We start from the raw sequence: 18,112 nt of genomic DNA on the forward strand, positions 1-18,112 counted from the left end.
GGTTCTGCAGTTTCTGCAGTGGAGTGTTGCTCTTTTAACACTTTTGAAAGCATGCTCCATACCTCATCCCTCTGTGATTTTGGAAGGCACTTTAGATTCTTAAACCTTGGGTCATGTGCTGTAGCTATCTTTAGAAAACTCACATTGGTACCCTCTTTGTGTTTTTGTCAAATCTGCAGTGAAAGTGTTCTTAAAATGAAAAACATGTGCCGGGTCATCATCCGAGACAGTTATGACATGAAATATATGGCAGAATGCGGGTAAAACAGAAGGACACATACCACTCTCCCCTAAGGAGTTCAGTCAAAAATTTAATTAACACATTTTTTAACAAGAGTCATCAGCATGGAATATGTCCTCTGGAATGGTGGCTGAAGCATGAAGGGGCATATGAATATTTAGCATATCTGGCATGTAATTACCTTGCAATGCCAGCTACAAAAGTGCACTGTGAATACCTGTTCTCACTTTCTGGTGACATTGTAAATAAGAAGCAAGCACATTATCTCCTGTAGCTGTAAACAAACTTGTTTGTCTTAGCGATTGGCTGAACAAGAAGTAGGACTGAGTGGACTTGTAGGTGCTGAAGTTTTACATTGTTTGTTTTTGAGTGCAGTTATGTCACACACAAAAATCTACATTTGTAAGTTGCATTCTCACGATAAAGAGATTGCACTACAGTACTTGTCTGAGGTGAATTGAAAAAATACTATTTTTTGTTTTATATTATTTTTATTACAAATATTTGCACTGTAAAAATGATCATGAACACTATACACTTTGTATTCTGTATCAAGTATACACTTTATTCTGAAATCAAGTTATTTGAAAATAAATTTCGATTGATATTCTATTGCTTAACAGTGCAATTAAAATTGCAATTAATCGTGCTAAATTTTTTAAATTGCAATTAAATTTTTGAGTTAATTGTGTGAGTTAACTGCCATTAATCAACAGCCCTAATATTCAATAATTCAGAGATCACTGGGGACTCATTAATACTTCTTTTAAAAGGAGTGGCGTTCACTGCCCTCAAGACCTGCCATCTAACAGCTGCAAATATGGGGCTGCAGGGCCCAAGGCATGTTGCTGAATGAAGCACTCCCCCTCATGTGCTTTCCTGAAGCTTGAATCTTAGGTTAGCAATAGAGGGACAGTTTAGCAAGGTTTTTCTGTCTATTTCTTAGTCAAGTCCTCAGTCCTGCCTATGCTAAGCATGGTACTTCAGCCTGGCTGCGAGGCTAGATGGTAGAGAACAGCAGGCCAGAGGCTTGGCTACTACTAGCTTCTCTTTCCCGGTTACAGTTCAGTGTAAAGTTTTTGCCATAGAAATACTTGTGTTGATCTGGCTACACACAAGCAAGCCTGGCTAGTGCTGCCTGGTTATGCAGAGATAAAATTAGTCCATGTTCTATCCATGTCCTCAGCTCCATACAGCCATGGCACATGCAAACAAATGCTTTTTGCTGCTGTTTCACTAGTTGCTTTTACACTGCCTAATATCCCTGTTTTATAACTAGCTGTGTCTGAAGGCAGGAGCTGAGCTCATGAAGATGATCAACAGTGTACCCCCCCCAGCACTTGGTTGAGAAATACATCCTCCCAGTGATCTGTGTGTAACTATCAGATGGAAGGTTTCAGTCCTGTCCTTGAGACATGGCTCAAGCAATGTTACCAATTTACACTTTTTTTTTCACACCAGTGAAACAATGTTTTTTGCTGGCATCAGTGCAACAGTATCTCCTATTTGTTTTCAAAATCAATTTGTGCTTGTGTTTTTCAAAAAAGATACACATACTTCTCTGAAGCCTTAAAATTCCACCTACCCTATCGGGAATTTCCTGCCCAGCAGGGTGAAATCCATTGAAAAACAATGAGGTCCTATAAGAAGTGGTGGTATTTTAAGGCTTCTGGATTAGATATCTAATAGGAATCTAATTTTACTATATACATTAAGAAGTATAGTAATATTGATTTGCCACACCATTACTCCGACATCCCATCTCCAGTAATACCCAATACCTGCTTTGAAAGAAAGTGGAAGCCTCTGTGATGGACTTAGCCAATGGTACATGTTCGGTGGAAAAGAGAATGGGATTCCCTCCCAGTCTTCATAGTAAATAGCCCTGCAGGCTTTTTGATACTGCATTGATGGGAACAGTATTAGTGCCTAGACTGGATGAAGAGAGAGTGACCAGTTTTGGATCTTCAGGTAAGATGATAATTGGCCTGAGAAGAGTGACTGCATTTGACTTTATACTTGTATTATTCACTAACACTTCCAAAATAACTCTCTCAACTAGGCAGAGAATGCTACTGTATCTAGACTGGCTAAAAAGTTCCAGTGGGTGAAGGTGAAGCCAATACTTGCTTAACAAACCAGGCTGTTAGTTCCAATCATTGTGTGTGTTGAGGGGGGTCAGATTCAAAGTAATTTCTGTGCAGAACAGAAAACATTTACCAGCGCTTACTTCCTCTTAGCATGTTACTGTTGTTGAATTTAAAAAGATGGCAGTTTAGGGGAACCCAATTCAGAAGCAGGGCATAAATGAGAAATGTTTTAAAATATTGTTACTTTTAGTGCTTTAACTATATCCAAACAGAAATGCACACTCTCCCAGGATAGTCTTGAGCTTATGACATTGAGAAAACAAGCTATTTCTTATTCATTGCTATTTTTGATTAATAGTTGACTATATAATAGATCATAAGCACACAGAAAAATGTAACCCTGATACGTGAAGATGTCTTAGGAAATACTTCCCTTCTTTCAGTGCCAGCCACTAATGCTTTTTATTTAAATCACATCCAGATATCAGCATCTGCAGCAATGGAGTTTTATTTTATCAAAAACTAATTTTATATAAAAAGTCATTACTCACAAGAACTAATTTTAGCAGCTTGAAACTTCCTGTTATTCCAGTTGTAACATTTTCCAGTTTGAAATAGCTTCATTGTTGGGCTCCTTTTCCCACTGGTGTCAAGGCAGTTTTGGTATGTGTTCAGTTTAATAGAAAAAAGAGTGAGAGACTTTATCAAATTCCTATCCCATGGGTTTGGACCCACACAGACAAGCTCATGGATGCCAGGTGGCTAAAATTCTGGTCCCTCAGATTCCTTTACATGGCGAAGATTAAATTAATAGAAGCAAAAAATGGAAAATTGCATTTTAAAGTTGAAAAAAGTCATGGGCTACAGCATGTTGTGCTTGAGCCTCTGATTATTTATATTTAACAAATCATTGATAGAGTAGCATCGTTACTGTTTTATTATTATTATTTGTTAAACAACAATGATCTGTAGAAGGCAGTCCCCTTCCCAAAGACTGTGCCATCCCTGTTGTTGGGTTGTTTTTTACTTCGATGTAGATGTGCATGAAATGATACTAACAACTTACATTATATAACACATTTTCTTGAAATGTTCCCAACGTACAGTACAAAATGTAACAGCCTGATATACAGGAAATAATTCGCGCTACCACTGAGACAGAGCCCCCCACAGGGAAAATTGTGGCAGGTTTAGCAATACCAAAAGTCACTACCCAATACCTTAGGAGAGGAAATGAGCAATGACATCCATTCGACACTGCAGGGGAAATTAATGAAAGCAAAATGTGTTACCCATGTTGGGACCCAGGATGCCAGATTTAAACCCTGGGAAAATACAATCCAAAATCAGTCCTTCAGTAGCTTCATTATCCTTGTAAATGTGCTCAATGTTCTCTTTATTGTTGTGCCCTGGAGAGCTGTACAGTTCAATCAGAGGTGACTGTGTCAGCCAGAACGAGTGTGTCTGCTCAAAATGAGAAAAATACATGTATTCCAACAATAAGTAACACTTGGACAACTTCCCATGGAGGGCATTGCTTCAAAGTCAGACCTGTCTGCCCCAGGCCTTACCTCTACCCATTACAGAGTGGAAAGGGGAACATTCACCCCCACTGCTGCCCTGGGGACAGGCGTGAGTGCAGCAGGTGGTTACCCCTTTTCAGTTATAGTCCTGCCCTTCAGCTTCTCCAAGGGCTTCAGGGCTTTGTGGGTCTGGACCCTTGAACAGTTAGGGTCTTCCCCAGCTGGACTCTACTGAGGTGAAGGCGTCTGCTGATGCTCTGTCTTTTGGGAGTGGCTAGAGGAGGCTGAGTCCACCCTCTCCCCTGGGCTCCAATCCAGGGCCCAATGGTGGGCAGCTATGTCCTGCACGTTAGGATGCTATGCAGCTGCCCCCTGGACCACTTCCTACCCAAATTGCCCTTCTGCTCATGGAGTAAATTACAGAATCACAAATCAAGTCTTGACCCTTCCCAAGTCTCTCCTTTGTGGGTCCGATCAGGTCTGTTTTCCCAAGTCTCAGGCCGCAAGAGCTCCTGGGAAATACTTCCCCAGAACTCAGAGCAGAGTTCTGCCCCATTCCACTGCCTACTCTCCTCTAAGCTGCTCTGCTTCCCCTTATAAACCCGTCTCCAGCTTGTACGGACTTCACAAGTATGGTTGGGCAGGGCCGCTTGGGCCCATTGCTGCTCCTTAACCCCTTATTCTCTAGTGTGGGGTTTGTGCACCCCTCACACACAGATTTCAACACGTACTATTGTATCAATAAAGAGTGTGCATGATTTACCCTGGTACGTCCTGCACTGATTGCAAGCTATACGCTGGCAATATGCGTGTGATGTGTAGAGCTGCTCCTGTACGTGGAATCACAACCATTACGCAGTGGGAAAGTGTGTAGCTTGTTTGGTTTTGCTTTGCTTTGGTAAGGAAATAGGTACATTAAGCAGGCCTCTACAGCACTTTCCCTAGGACATCAGAAAACATGGTTCTCTTTTGCAAGTCCAGCTGTGTTTTGCTTATTAGCATCCCATTTTATATTTGGTTACAGGGTGGGAGTACATTTGGGGAAGGGTGGGAATGATAGGCACAGAGAAAACATAAGAAACAGCCAGTTGCTATTTCTGATGTGGCAAGACCCTAAAATAGTCCTTAAAGTGCATATGCCTTTGGTGAAACTTCAAGAAAATGATGACAGCTAACAATTGATTGAAACTCCCCCAGGGCAAACTTTGATTTTCCCACTGGAGAGAGATTGTGTATTTTATTTCGACTATTCGCATAACTAAAGAAATATAGAGAAACCTTCTGAAAGTAAGGTCATTTTTTTCACACAGGATCTTCATAATGGGCCAAATCTAGGTCACAAGGATTTTGGCTAAGTAAGGATCAAGTGAAAACTAGGTAAGAACCTTGGAATTTGGCCCAGAAAGTGGAATTCCACTACAATTCACTGCCATCACAAATTGCATGTGGGATGACTTCGGGACTCTGAGCAGGGTCCTTTCCCATTTTGCCTGGCAAAGCCAGTCCATGCTCTGTGTAAAATCCAAACTCATCTCCCTTCCTGGGCTCTGGCTCTGCCTCTGTCAGATTCACAATAAGATGACATAAAATTCTACTCACACCTTCTCTCCATGCTTGGCTTCTCCTGGGGTTCCTCTCTCAGGGCTGTCCTGCCCACCCCCTATATCATCTTTCCCAGAAAATTTCTGCTATCTCCAATATATCAAGGTAGAGGTACTGAACCACCTGGCTCAGTGAGTTAGCAGAACCCACTTACTCCTAACCACGTGGGGTGTTTCAGTTGAACAGTGCCAGCCACATACAGGTTCTTCCCTATGCTCATCATTAACAGAGTTTCACTCTATGCCAGTTCACCTATTAGCAGGTTCTGTTGCATTGCCCATGGTAGGAGACCTTGGAAAAGTGTTAATGTCAGGGATAGTTAATAATAACTAATCAGCTGGAGCATTAGCTTGTTCTTGCATTGTGATGAGAGAAACATGCAAATATCTGAATGGAGTGGGGAAATGACTCCCTTAGTTCTGGACTTGTCAACAGAGCTGACCATATGCAGAGAGTGGAGCACATTCCTCTCGGGGATGGTGCAGTGCAGGCTGTCCTGAAGGAGCTCTGGAAGGGACTGCTCCTGCTGAGGGAGAATCTCTCCTGGAGCTCTTTCTTGGGCATATGCTTCTGTACAGCTCCCTAGCACAAGGCAGTATTTAACTGCCACCGTCTGTCCCTGCGGTTACCTGAAGGCGGAACATTTTTCAGCCATAAACCTCTTAAACCTAACTTAGCTCTTGTACCTCGGCCAAAGTAATCAGTATAGTGTACACTTTACATAAGTTATTACTCTCGCTAGAGCCGCCTGAAAGGACATGCACATGCCTGTTCACTGGAGCAGGAAGGAGCGTGCAGACCACAAGAGCCAGGGTTTGTAATTTCCTCAGGACGTTTTTTTTTTGTTTTTTAAGGAGGATACTGGGAAATGAAGGAGAGGGACCAGAAGCTATGGAGCCTCTTTTATCTAGATCACGGGATAAGAGCCCACCTAAGGAAAGAGAGAGAGATTTCGACCACCCTGGAGACTGGTTAAAATAAGAAGTTAAATAAATAAATAAAAATAGTGAAAAAATACAATTGTTGAAATTTATATCAATAATTGTATGTAACAATTATGTACATTTTATTTAAATAAGCAGCTCTGCACCCTGCAGCACAGCAATGCAATTCGGTATAACCCACAGGTAGCAAATGAGCCATTCATAAGTTTATATTTCCCTCCCAGTCATTCGCTGCCCTTATAGATCTTCACTCTTCAGTCCCAATATTCCAATACCGTAGGGGAAACGCCTTTCAGGATGTGGGCCTGAGTCTCCTCAGTTCCCAAGTCTCTTCAGCCCTTTTGGAAATGTCACTCTAAGGGCATGTCTACACTACAGGATTATTCCGATTTTACAGAAACCGGTTTTTTAAAACAGATTGTATAAAGTCGAGTGCACACAGCCACACTAAGCACATTAATTCGGCGATGCGCATCCATATATCGAGGCTAGCGTCGATTTCCTGAGCGTTGCACTCTGGGTAGCTATCCCATAGCTATCCCATAGTTCCCGCAGTCTCCCCCGCCCATTGGAATGCTGGGTTGAGATCCCAGTGCCTGATGGGGCAAAAAACATTGCCGCTGGTGCTTCTGGGTACAGCCTCACCCCTCCCTCCATGAAAGCAGCAGCAGCTAACCGTTTCGCACCTTTTTTCCTGGGTGAACTGTGCAGACACCATTCCACGGCAAGCATCGACCCTGCTGAGCTCAAGACAGCAATCATGGACATTTTAAACACCTCGCGCATTCTTGTGCAGTCAATGCTGAACCAGGACCTGCAAAGCCAGGCGAGGAGGTGGCGGCTACGGCAGAGCAGCAATGAGAGTGATGAGGACATGGACACAGAATTCTGTCGAACTGCGGGCCCCTGCGCTTTGGAGATCCTGATGGTAATGGGGCAGGTTCTAGCCATTGTACGCCAATTTTGGGCCCGGGAAACAAGCACAGACTGGTGGGACCGCATAGTGTTGCAGGTGTGGGACAGTTCCCAGTGGCTGCGAAACTTTCGCATGCGTTGAAGGGCACTTCCATGGAACTTTGTGACTTTCTTTCCCCTGCCCTGAAGTGCCAGAATACCAAGATGAGAGCAGCCCTCACAGTTGAGAAGCGAGTGACAATAGCCCTCTGGAAGCTTGCAACGCCAGACAGCTACCGGTCAGTCAGGAATCAATTTGGAGTGGGCAAATCTACTGTGGGGGCTGCTGTGATGCAAGTAGCCAAAGCAATAAATAAGCTGCTGCTACGAAAGGTTGTGAGTCTGGGAAATGTGCAGGTCATAGTGGATGGCGTTGCTGCAATGGGATTCCCTAACTGTGGTGGGACGATAGATGGAACCCATATCCCTGTCTTGGCACCGGAGCACCAGGGCACTCACTACATAAACCACAAGGGGTACATTTCCATGGTGCTGCAAGCACTGGTAGATCACAAGGGACGTTTCACCAACATCCATGTGGGATGGCCGGGAAGGGTTCATGACGCTCACGTCTTCAGGAACACTACTCTGTTTAAACGGCTGCAGCAAGGGAATTACTTCCCAGACCAGAAAATAACAGTTGGGGATGTTGAAATGCCTGCCATTATCCTGGGGGACCCAGCCTACCCCTTGATGCCATGGCTCATGAAGCCATACACAGGCAGCCTGGACAGTAGTCAGGAGCTGTTCAACTACAGGCTGAGCAAGTGCAGAATGGTGGTAGAATGTGCATTTGGCCGTTTAAAGGCGCGCTGGCATACATTACTGACTCGCTCAGACCTCAGCCAAACCAATGTCCCCATTGTTGTTGCTGCTTGTTGTGTGCTCCACAATCTCTGTGAGAGTAAGGGGGAGACGTTTATGGCGGGGTGGGAAGCTGAGGCAAATCACCTGGTCGCTGATTATGCACAGCCAGACACCAGGATGATTAGAAGAGCACACCAGGAGGTGGTGCGCATCAGAGAAGCTTTGAAAACCAGTTTCATCACTGGCCAGGGTACAGTGTGACTGTTGTGTTTGTTTCTCCTTGATGAAACCGCCCCCCCTTAATTGACTCATTCCCTGTAAGCCACCCACCCACCTCCTTCGATCACAGCTTGCTTTCTAAGGAAATAAAGTCACTCTCGTTTAAAAATCATGTATTCTTTATTACTTAATTATAAAAAGAGGGAGAGAACTGACAAGGTAGCCCAGGTGGGGTTTGGGAGGAGAATAGTAGGGAAGAAAAAGGCCACTAAAAAAATTTCATAATAATGAGAACCTTTTGGTTGGGCTGTCCATTGGGGTGGAGTGGGCGGGGGCACGGAGCCTACCCCCACGCGTTCTTACTCGTCTGGTGGGTGAGGAGGCTAAGGAACATGGTGAGGGGGGAGGGTGGTTATACAGAGGCTGTAGTAGCACTCTGTGATCCTACTGCCATTCCTGAAGCTCCACCATATGCCAGAGCATGTCAGTTTGATCACGCAGCAGCCCCAGAGTTGCATCTCACCACCACTGATCTTCCTGCTGCCCCTCTCATCTCGAGCGTCCCTCCTGTCCTCACGTTGGTCCCTCCTGTCCTCACGGTCACTGGCATCTTTCCTGTACTTTGCTACCACGTCCTTCCACTCATTCAGATGAGCTCTTTCATTGCGGGTCACTTCCATGATTTCCGAAAACATTTCTTCTCGCGTCTTTTTTTTCCGCCGTCTTATCTGAGATAGCCTTTGGGACGGAGTAGGGAGGCTTGAAAAATTTGCAGCTGCATGAGGGAGGGAAAAAAGGGAGAGAAGTATTTAAAAAGATACATTTTAGAGAACAATGGTTATACTCTTTCATGGTGAACAACACTATTCACCTTACATAGCACATATGTTTTCACTACAAGGTTGCATTTTGCATCTTAATATTGAGTGCCTGCGGCTTTGGTATTACAGATCACAGACGCAAGTCCGGGCAGCAGAATTCGGCTTGCATGCGGCCATGGTAAACCATTGTCTTTAGTCTTCTGCAGCCTTCATCTATCCAGTGCCCTGCTTTCCCAAATACCAAGCAAAGCCCGTTGAGTGCTGCTTCTTTTCTGTTAACGTGCAGCAGCAGAAACCACCCCGTGGCTGGTATCATGGAAGATCACTGCTAAACACCCCTCTTCCCAGCCACCCCTGCAACCGCGTGGCTGGTAGCAGGAAAGATCCCTGCTAGCCAAACACGGAAAAGCTCAGTGCCAATCGCTCCCCTCCCCTTTCCCCCGCTTGGTTATCTGCAGGGAAGGATTTCTTTTAAGCCACAGGCAAACAGCCCAGTAGGAATGGCCATCTCTGTCCCCTTACTTAAATTCCTGAATTTCAACCAGGTTACCATGAATGATATCACTCTCCTGAGGATAACACAGCGAGATAAAGAACGGATGTTGCTTGAATGCCAGCAATCACCAGGACTATACGCAGCTAGGCTTTGTCATGCAATGATACCAGATTACTTGCTACATGCATGGCGTGGTCAAGTGTCCTACCATGGAGGACGGAATAAAGCAGCGCTGCCCAGAAACCTTCTGCAAAGGCTTTTGGAGTACCTCCATGGAGTACCTTCATGGAGATGTCTGGGGATGGAGCGGAAATCCTCCAGGGACATGTTAACAGACTTTTCCAGTAACTGTACTGGCCGCGAATGCATCCCAAGTCTTCAGGACAAATTGATCATTAAAAAATGCTTGCTTTTAAACCTTGTCTTATATTTACAAGGTACACTCACCAGAGGTCCCTTCCATGGCTTCATTGTCTGGGATAGTTGCTTGGGAGGGCTGGGAGGGTAATTCTTTCAGGGTGAGAAAAAGCTCCTGGCTGTTGGGGAGAACGGAGTGCTGTGTGCCCTCTACAAGCTCGTCCTCCTCTTCCTCCTCATCTTCCCCATCTGCAGAATCCTCAGCCATGGCTGCGATTACCACCCCCACCTTGGAATCCACGGACGGGGTGGGGTAGTGATGGCAGACCCCCCTAGAATTGCTTGCAGCTCAACATAGAAGCGGCATGTTTTCAGCCCTGTCCTGGACTTTCCATTTGCTTCTTTGGTTTTCTGGTAGGCTTGTCTGAGCTCCTTAACTTTCACACGGCACTGTACTGAGTCCCTGGTGTGGCCTCTCTGCATCATGGCCTTGGAAATTTTTTCAAATGTTTTTTCATTTCGTCATTTGGAACGGAGTTCTGTTAGCACAGAATCCTCTCCCCATACAGCGATCAGATCTAGTACCTCCAGTGCAGTCCATGCTGGAGCTCTTTTTCGATTCTCAGGAGACTGCATTGTTACCTGTGCTGATGAGCTCTGCGTGGTCACCTGTGCTGATGAGCTCTCCACGCTGGCCCAGCAGGAAATGAAATTCAAAAGTTCGCAGGACTTTTCCTGTCTACCTGGCCAGTGCATCCGAGTTCAGATGGCTTTCCAGAGCGGTCACAATGGTGCACTGTGGGATAGCTCCCGGAGGCCAATACCGTTGAATTGCAAGCCACACTAACCCTAATCCAACATAGCAATACCGATTTCAGCGCTACTCCCCTCGTCACAGAGGAGTACAGAAATCGGCTTTAAGAGCCCTTTATATCGATATAAAGGGCTTCGTTGTGTGGACGAGTGCAGCGTAAAATCGGTTTAATGCTGCTAAATTCGGTATAAACGCATAGTATAGACCAGGCCTCAGTGCGCCAAGGTGGGTGAGGTAATGTATTTTATTGGATCAACTTCTGTAGGTGAGAGAGACTACAGAAGTTGGTCCAATAAAAGCTATTATCTCACCCACCTTGCTTCTGTAGCCTGCAAAGTGAACAGCACTCTCTCACTCTGGCATTGAAAGGCTACAGAGTAGAGATCACATAGAGAGAGAGGCTAGAATTCTAGTCACTTTCCATTCTATGTTGAAAGCTTTCACTACTGCCCTTTGCTGAAGAGCGAAACTGGGTAGGTTCCTTTGTATCAAGATCTCTACACCTGAAGGTAGCTGCACAGGTAAGATAACCATAATGGTATTATTCAGGATGAATAGCTTCCTCTCTGTGTGCATATAGTGGGGGCATGATCAGTCCCTGTGACTGTGGGCTCTGAACGTTGATATTTGCCATAATAATGTAGGCTACGTTAACATTCTTGAGCAGTCATAGGGAGTTAAGTAACTGTGGTGCTTTATCCCAGTTGTCTGAATTATTTTTATTTTATGTTTTCATTGATCAGGCATGTGGCATGTTATGTCTTGTTTAGATGCATAGATAGACTGTTGTGATCGTCTAGTCTGACCTCCTGCACAACACAAGCCATAGAATTTCACTCAGTGATTCCTGCATCGAGCCAAATAACTTGTGGCTGAGTTAGAACATGTCTTCTAGAAACATTTCCAATCTTGATTTAAATGTAAGAGCTTGGCTGGTGTGAAAACATCTTATTGGCCTTTGATGAGAGCACTTGCCCAAATGGGACACCTATCAGCAGCAGAGTACATCGGCTTTAAAAGATAAAAGGCCAGATTTCAACTGCAGTGATACCAGAGTAAATCCAGAGTAACTCTACAAATTCCTGTGGAGTTACTCCAGAATTATTCTGTTGTACCTTAGATCAGGATCTGGCCCAGTATAGAAAATATATCTATAAAGCAGACTGAATCTTCAGAGTTAACAAAATACTGATAATTTTACTGTGTGTGTTAAATGGGTTCAAATAACTTTAAGGGCAGGAAGCTGGCTCTGTGTTATAAATAACGCTACTATTTTATATTTTACAGATTTTTTTTCTCTCACTCCTGTTGGTGCTACAGAGTAATGTTTCAGCTAAATCCTTAGTCTGTTTACAATGGCTGGCTCTCTTGAATTAAATACTTTATTCAGGTTAATCATCCTGGGGGTTAAGAAAACCTTATGAAAGTATTATACGAGTTCTGTATCAGACAGGTGTGTGAAAGAAGGGGCCTAAAGAGAAGTGTAATCGAGGTGCTTGAATTCTCATCACTTTTTTTATGAACTGCCGCCCTGTCAAGATTTTTCCGTCATGGGATGGGGAGGAGTAAAGCCACCTGTGGTTTTCTCTTTCTCCTTAAGATGTTGGCAGCTTGGGCCAGCAAGTCTGAAGCAAATTCTTTCTGTGGGAAGGGTAGAAGAGTAATGTTGTGATAGTTGCAGTAGTCTCATTTGCTGCCTTTGTTTCCAAAGCGGGAAAATAATGCCTTTTTGCCAGTTGGCCAGACTGACGCTGTTCTCCAGACGATATTGAACAATGTGTGCAGCCATTAGCAGCAGCTGATCTATCACCTTCTTCCCCCCACCTCCTCTCCCTTTACTTCCCACGCTGCGTCCTCGCTCCTCCCTTCTACATGCCGCGGCAAGCCAGGAGGGAGGGGGAGCCTGCACACAGAGTCCTTGCTCCTTCCCCCTCCCTCCTGCCTGGGGCAATCAGCTGGCTTGCGGTGTTTAGGGGGCAAGAGGGAGGAGCGAGGACTCAGCGCACAGGCTCCTCTTCCCTCCCCTCCGCCTCCTGCCCAGGGCAATCAGCTGGCTTGCAGCATTGGGGAGGCAGGGGAAGGAGCGGGAGCCTGTGCGCCGAGTCCTTGCTCCTTCCCCCTCCCTCCTGCCCCTGTAACACCGCAAGCCAGCTGATTGCTGCAGGCAGGGTGGGAGGAGGGGGAAGGTGCTGATCCGTGGGGTCTGCCGGTGGGCAGGAGGTGCTGTGAGGAGCGGGTTGTGTAGGGACGCTGCCAGCTATGGAGAAAGCAGGCAGCCAAACAACATAAGAGTGGAGCATTGAACAGCTTTTAATGAGCATGTTCCCTAACTGATCAGCAACGTAACAACGAAACAAAGTTAACCAGGATGACTTAAAGTGAGGAGTTACTGTATATATAATGCTTTGGTGGTCAGTATCCTGATCGATGGGACTGAAACATGGCCCCCACTGTCGAGATTAAAAAGATTCATTCAGTACCATTCAGATTAAGCATCTTTGAATGATCGAAAACATTGAATGGTAGAAATTCAAGCCAAATGAAGGTACCTGTCTTCCAATTAAGAAGGTCCTGTGCTCTCAAACAGTTACCCAGTGCTCTCTAAGGTGGTGTGGTCTTTTGTTCCAAATGCCCACCAACTTCTCTGCTATAATCATCTTCGACCTTGACCCAGTGAATGCAGGATGGAAAAGATCTCCTCAAACACAGTGGCCAGACAGCATCAATAAACACCTGTCCCTCATAGGTGTAACATGCCAGATTTGACACAGGACAGAACATTATGGAAGCACATGGCCCCTACACTGCTCAAGTGACAGCATGAGAACTAACCTAAACCAAAAGATAAGTGATGAAGATTGTTGCAACTCAGTGCAGACACAGTACTTGGAATGGAGCAGATAGAAAGGTCCTGAGTTACCATGAGCAAAAGCACAATTCGCTTAAATGCTGGATCAGTCTCTAAAGTACATTTGTCATTTTACAGTTGTGGTGTTCAGACTTGTATGTAAAACAAGACAGCTGGGGAAAATCTTTGAACGCTTTAATTAAAATGTGACTGCTCATCTGGTCTAACTATACAGACAATGTTTTATGTATGCTAACATTCTAGTTATCTTAGTGCTAAGCTTCCAGAATGCCTAGCTATAAATACATAGGGCCAGGAGATTTGCCTAAGTAAAGATAAAACAAGGATTCTGGGATTGGATCTTTTTTGGTTATATGGATGCAAAAGATCAAGCATTAAATTATTTGTACTTCTTTGTCAAATATACTGTGTTAGCATCTAGATACCATGAGGGCTGGAGCTAGATAAATATGCTAGATACGTAGGGGGAGAGGTGATATAACACCTACAAGAAATTAGCCAACTAATAATGGGTAGGTTGAGACGTAGTTGGGTAGAGCTAGAATGTATTTATTTAATTTTAAATATATATATATATAATTATCTATATTTTGAGTGTATTCACCCTCCCTTGTCCTTTATCAATGTTTCTTTCCCCCTTAAATTGTAAGCTCTTTGGGGCAGGGACTATGTGAGTAAACAGTGCTTAGTGCATTGTGGGTACTACCCAAATCCAAATAATAATGATTAATAAGTACAGCTTTTCTTTAGCCGTGTTCAGGAGTTTTATTTTCTGTGGGGCATTAAGAGTAAGATGGAAAGGATGGGCAAGGAACCTTCCCCTCATAGCTAGTGCCTCTGGCACAAAAGGGAGGGTGCACCAGCACTACAGCTGGGTACAGGAATGGCAGCTCATGTAGATGTATCTACACTAGCTGTCCTCTAGTTAGCTTGCTAAAAGTACCAGTGAGGACACCGTGGCACAGGCTTCAGCATGGGCTGCCCACACAAGTGCAGTCCCATGCAGCCGGCACTGAAGCCTGCACCTCCACAGCCTCACTGCTGTTTTCAGTGAGCTAACTAGAGGACAGCTAGTCTGGGTGTGTCTACACGAGCTGCCACTCACGCCCTTGGCTGTAATGCAGATGTACCAGACAGTGCTCAGGGCTAGTCCTGATGCTGCGCCTACCTTGCCCCAGCCAGCAGAGCTTGTTACAGGAGCCATGCTTCCTTTGTGCACTCCAGAGTTCCAAGGGTAGGGGATGCCTGCCTCTGCACTCTCACCACATTGGAGCTGCATGGCCCATAACCACTGGAAGGAAGTCAATTTAAATTGCACATGGACCGTTTTAGGGACCAGAGACTTCAGAAGGGCTAAAGAAGGTCATGGAGAAAGGTCCCAGTGGTGATAGAGGCTGTGCCGGGGGTTCTGAGCTCTCTCTGCAACACAGAGCAGCACTCCATGAAAACTTCCTCTACTCCCTTATAGGGGCAGAAATGGCTGAGGGGCTCATGGCTATTGTGTCTGATCCTATGGGTCCATTGGCCAAATGCCCCCTGAAGAGGGAGCCGGAGGTGGGGGGCACAGATGCCTCTGCAACTCTGAGGCTGTAGTAGCTACTGTGCTGGGGTTTCCGTGGAGAATTCCTGCATAAAGCCCGTCTTCATCTGTGCTTCACAGAAGGGTCAGGATTGAGCCTTCAGCAACCAGGACTCTGTAGCTGCAACAAGGCACTTGCTCCTGACCAAAGAGAGCATCTATTAGAGAAGCACGTGACTCTTTTGGGAAGCTTGAATGGTGCCATGTATTTCAGTCATGATTCACAATTATGAATTCCTCCTCCTCATTTGTTACCTTCTCCCAGAAAGTGATTAAAGTGCTTCACATCCCCTGATCTGTTTTGTTTATTAGGCTCTGTGGATATCCTCCATTTTATGATGAAAATGACTCCAAACTCTTTGAGCAGATTCTTAAGGCGGAATATGAATTTGACTCTCCATATTGGGATGACATCTCAGACTCTGGTAAGGAGCTCATTTAATTCCAATAGCCATGTCTTGCACTTTCCTTCATATTACTGATGTCTACCATGCATACTTTCCAAGAGTGAAATTTGGATCTCCATAGTATGCCTAACTCCTGTTAACTTGAGGTCAGAGGGAGCTATATGTTCAACTGAGGGCAGGATTTTAACCCAAATATTTTTTAAGCATCATGGGAAATTATTTCCATAACAGCCTCAAATTAAGTCCTGTCTCCTCCCAGTGTCAGGCATAAAGCACCCAAACTTGATTTGTAGAGAAGACCATGAAATGAGAATTGGTATTCAGCCCCAAGAAAACAACATACTTTCATTTTTCCAGCACATCTGAATAAAATGCACATTTTCATCTGTCTCCAATAATAGAAAAGAAAATAATTCAGCTTTTTTTCTTGAATGTGTATTGCTGGCCTGATTGATGAATCTGTGCGATGTAAACGGGAAAGAAGCAAACCCAGGAAATCAATGGCTTCCAAATGAAAATGGCTAAAACAACAAGGAAAGAAAAATCCCATCAATCCTCTGGGAAGGGAGGGCATGCAGTCTAGTAGTTATAGCACTAGGCTGGGAATCAGAAGTTCTGGATTCCATTCATGAATCTGCCAGACTTGCTGTTTAACCCAGGCATGTTATTGAGGTATGTGTACACTGGAGTTTGAGGTATAATTTCCACTTTGGACAGATGTACATGTACTATTCCTGATCAAATTAGCATGCTAAAAATATCAGTGTATCTGGCACAGCACAGGTGGCAGGATGGGATAGTCACCCAATTATGTACTGGAGTCCCAGGCTGGATTGTGCTTGGGGCAGCTAACAACTTCCTAGTGCTACACAATTTCATACTGTGTACATCTGGTGCCCAGATACCACAGTGATGGTAGAAATCGATCCAGAGGAAGATTTAGGGAATTTAGGAGCACAAAGCTGAAAGTCAGTGGGACTTTTCCTGAGAAATCCCCAGAGTGCTTTTGGGAATCTCCCCAAATAGATCAGATTAACACCAGGAGCCTAAATCAAGCCACTTCATTCCAAGTTTGGCGTCTCAGACAAGCAGTTAGGTCACATTTTTCAGGCTGCCCCAGACACCTTTGATGTCCTCCCTTCAATGGTCTTCTCTCCATTTAAAAGTCTCCTGAACACACACTGCTTCAAGCCCAAGTGAGTTGATCACATTCACCACCTATCTTTCTTATATTTGATATTTTAAAAAAGAGCAGCGAAAACATTAACAGAACCACCCAGATGTGACTTGACTGAAATGAGTAATCACAGGCTTTGTAACCCTCCTTCTTCTTCTCCCCATACTCTCCCTACTTTTTGTCACCCTCCCTCATGGTTCACATTTAAAATGTAACGCACAAATCCTTTGGGGCTAGTGACTGTGTCTTCTGTGAAGCCAGTAGCTTACTTCTGGGGAGGCCTATTAAATAATGATTAAATGGTTAAAATAGGAATGTGGAGACTTTTAAATATCTGTCTGACCTCTCTAATACAGAGTTGGAATGCTCGGTCTGTGGGCTCAAACTTGGTAATTGACTCCTGTGTCTTTATTATTATTATTATTATTATGTTATTATTATTATTGATCTTGCCTATTGGGCTAGTCTTATGAAAGGCAGACTTCATTTTGATGAGAGTCCTGTATGAGTGGGTGGGGGAAGGGGAAGAAAGTCATTGTGTCATACATCAGCATTATTAAGACGAACCTTTAAATACCACTGTGTGTCCTTGCTTCTCCAGGCGTCAGCCCAATTGCTTTTGCTTATTTTATTTTGTTTTTTACAGCTAAAGATTTTATTCGGAACTTGATGGAGAAAGACCCTAACAAAAGATATACCTGTGAGCAAGCAGCCCGGCACCCATGGTAAGCAACTAAACACATGACTTCTGTTGCAATGACCTCAAGAAATGAGACTTTTCTTTAATTTGTGTGTACAAGAGGGAATGTTTGCTCCACTGTGCCATATACTAGCCTTTGCTGAGTAACTTATTGCTGCAACCCCTGTCTTTGGCCCCTCGTTCTTCCTGCTTGTTCCATTGTATCTGAAATTAGGCCCTGAACCTGCAAAAACTTTAAGCTTGCCAGCAGTCCCATTGAAATCCTTGAATAATTAGTTAATTGCTGCTCTCAGTTACTTATACTGCTGCAGTGGGGTTGCATCAGCATGAATCAATGCAGAATTTGGCCTTTTTGCTAAAACTCAGATTGAAGTCAATGGGATGTGATTAAAGTTAGTCATCTGCTTACTTATATGGCCCTCATCCAAGTAGAGTCTGAGCACCTAACAACGACTGAAAGACTTTACCTCACAACACCCTGGTGAGACAGGGAGATATCATCCACAATTCAT

General features: G+C 44.5%; 1 protein-coding gene and 1 long non-coding RNA gene across 4 annotated transcripts in view; one reads left to right on the forward strand and one right to left on the reverse strand.

The window, feature by feature from the left end:
- The window catches only part of CAMK1D (calcium/calmodulin dependent protein kinase ID), a 389,122-nt gene that overhangs the window by 344,227 nt on the left and 26,783 nt on the right, over positions 1 to 18,112 (forward strand). For all 3 annotated transcript variants that reach the window (XM_050936946.1, XM_050936947.1, XM_050936948.1), the window contains 2 exons: positions 15,629 to 15,741; positions 17,547 to 17,625. In XM_050936946.1, coding sequence (XP_050792903.1) covers positions 15,629 to 15,741; positions 17,547 to 17,625 — 192 coding nt within the window. The remainder of the gene's footprint in view (positions 1 to 15,628; positions 15,742 to 17,546; positions 17,626 to 18,112) is intronic.
- LOC127043202 (uncharacterized) overlaps positions 1 to 18,112 on the reverse strand; it is an 82,184-nt gene that overhangs the window by 50,763 nt on the left and 13,309 nt on the right. The gene's annotated exons all lie outside the window — the stretch shown is intronic.

This window comes from Gopherus flavomarginatus, chromosome 1 (genome assembly GCF_025201925.1).
Source record: "Gopherus flavomarginatus isolate rGopFla2 chromosome 1, rGopFla2.mat.asm, whole genome shotgun sequence".
In the NCBI taxonomy this organism is placed as follows: Eukaryota; Metazoa; Chordata; order Testudines; family Testudinidae; genus Gopherus; species Gopherus flavomarginatus.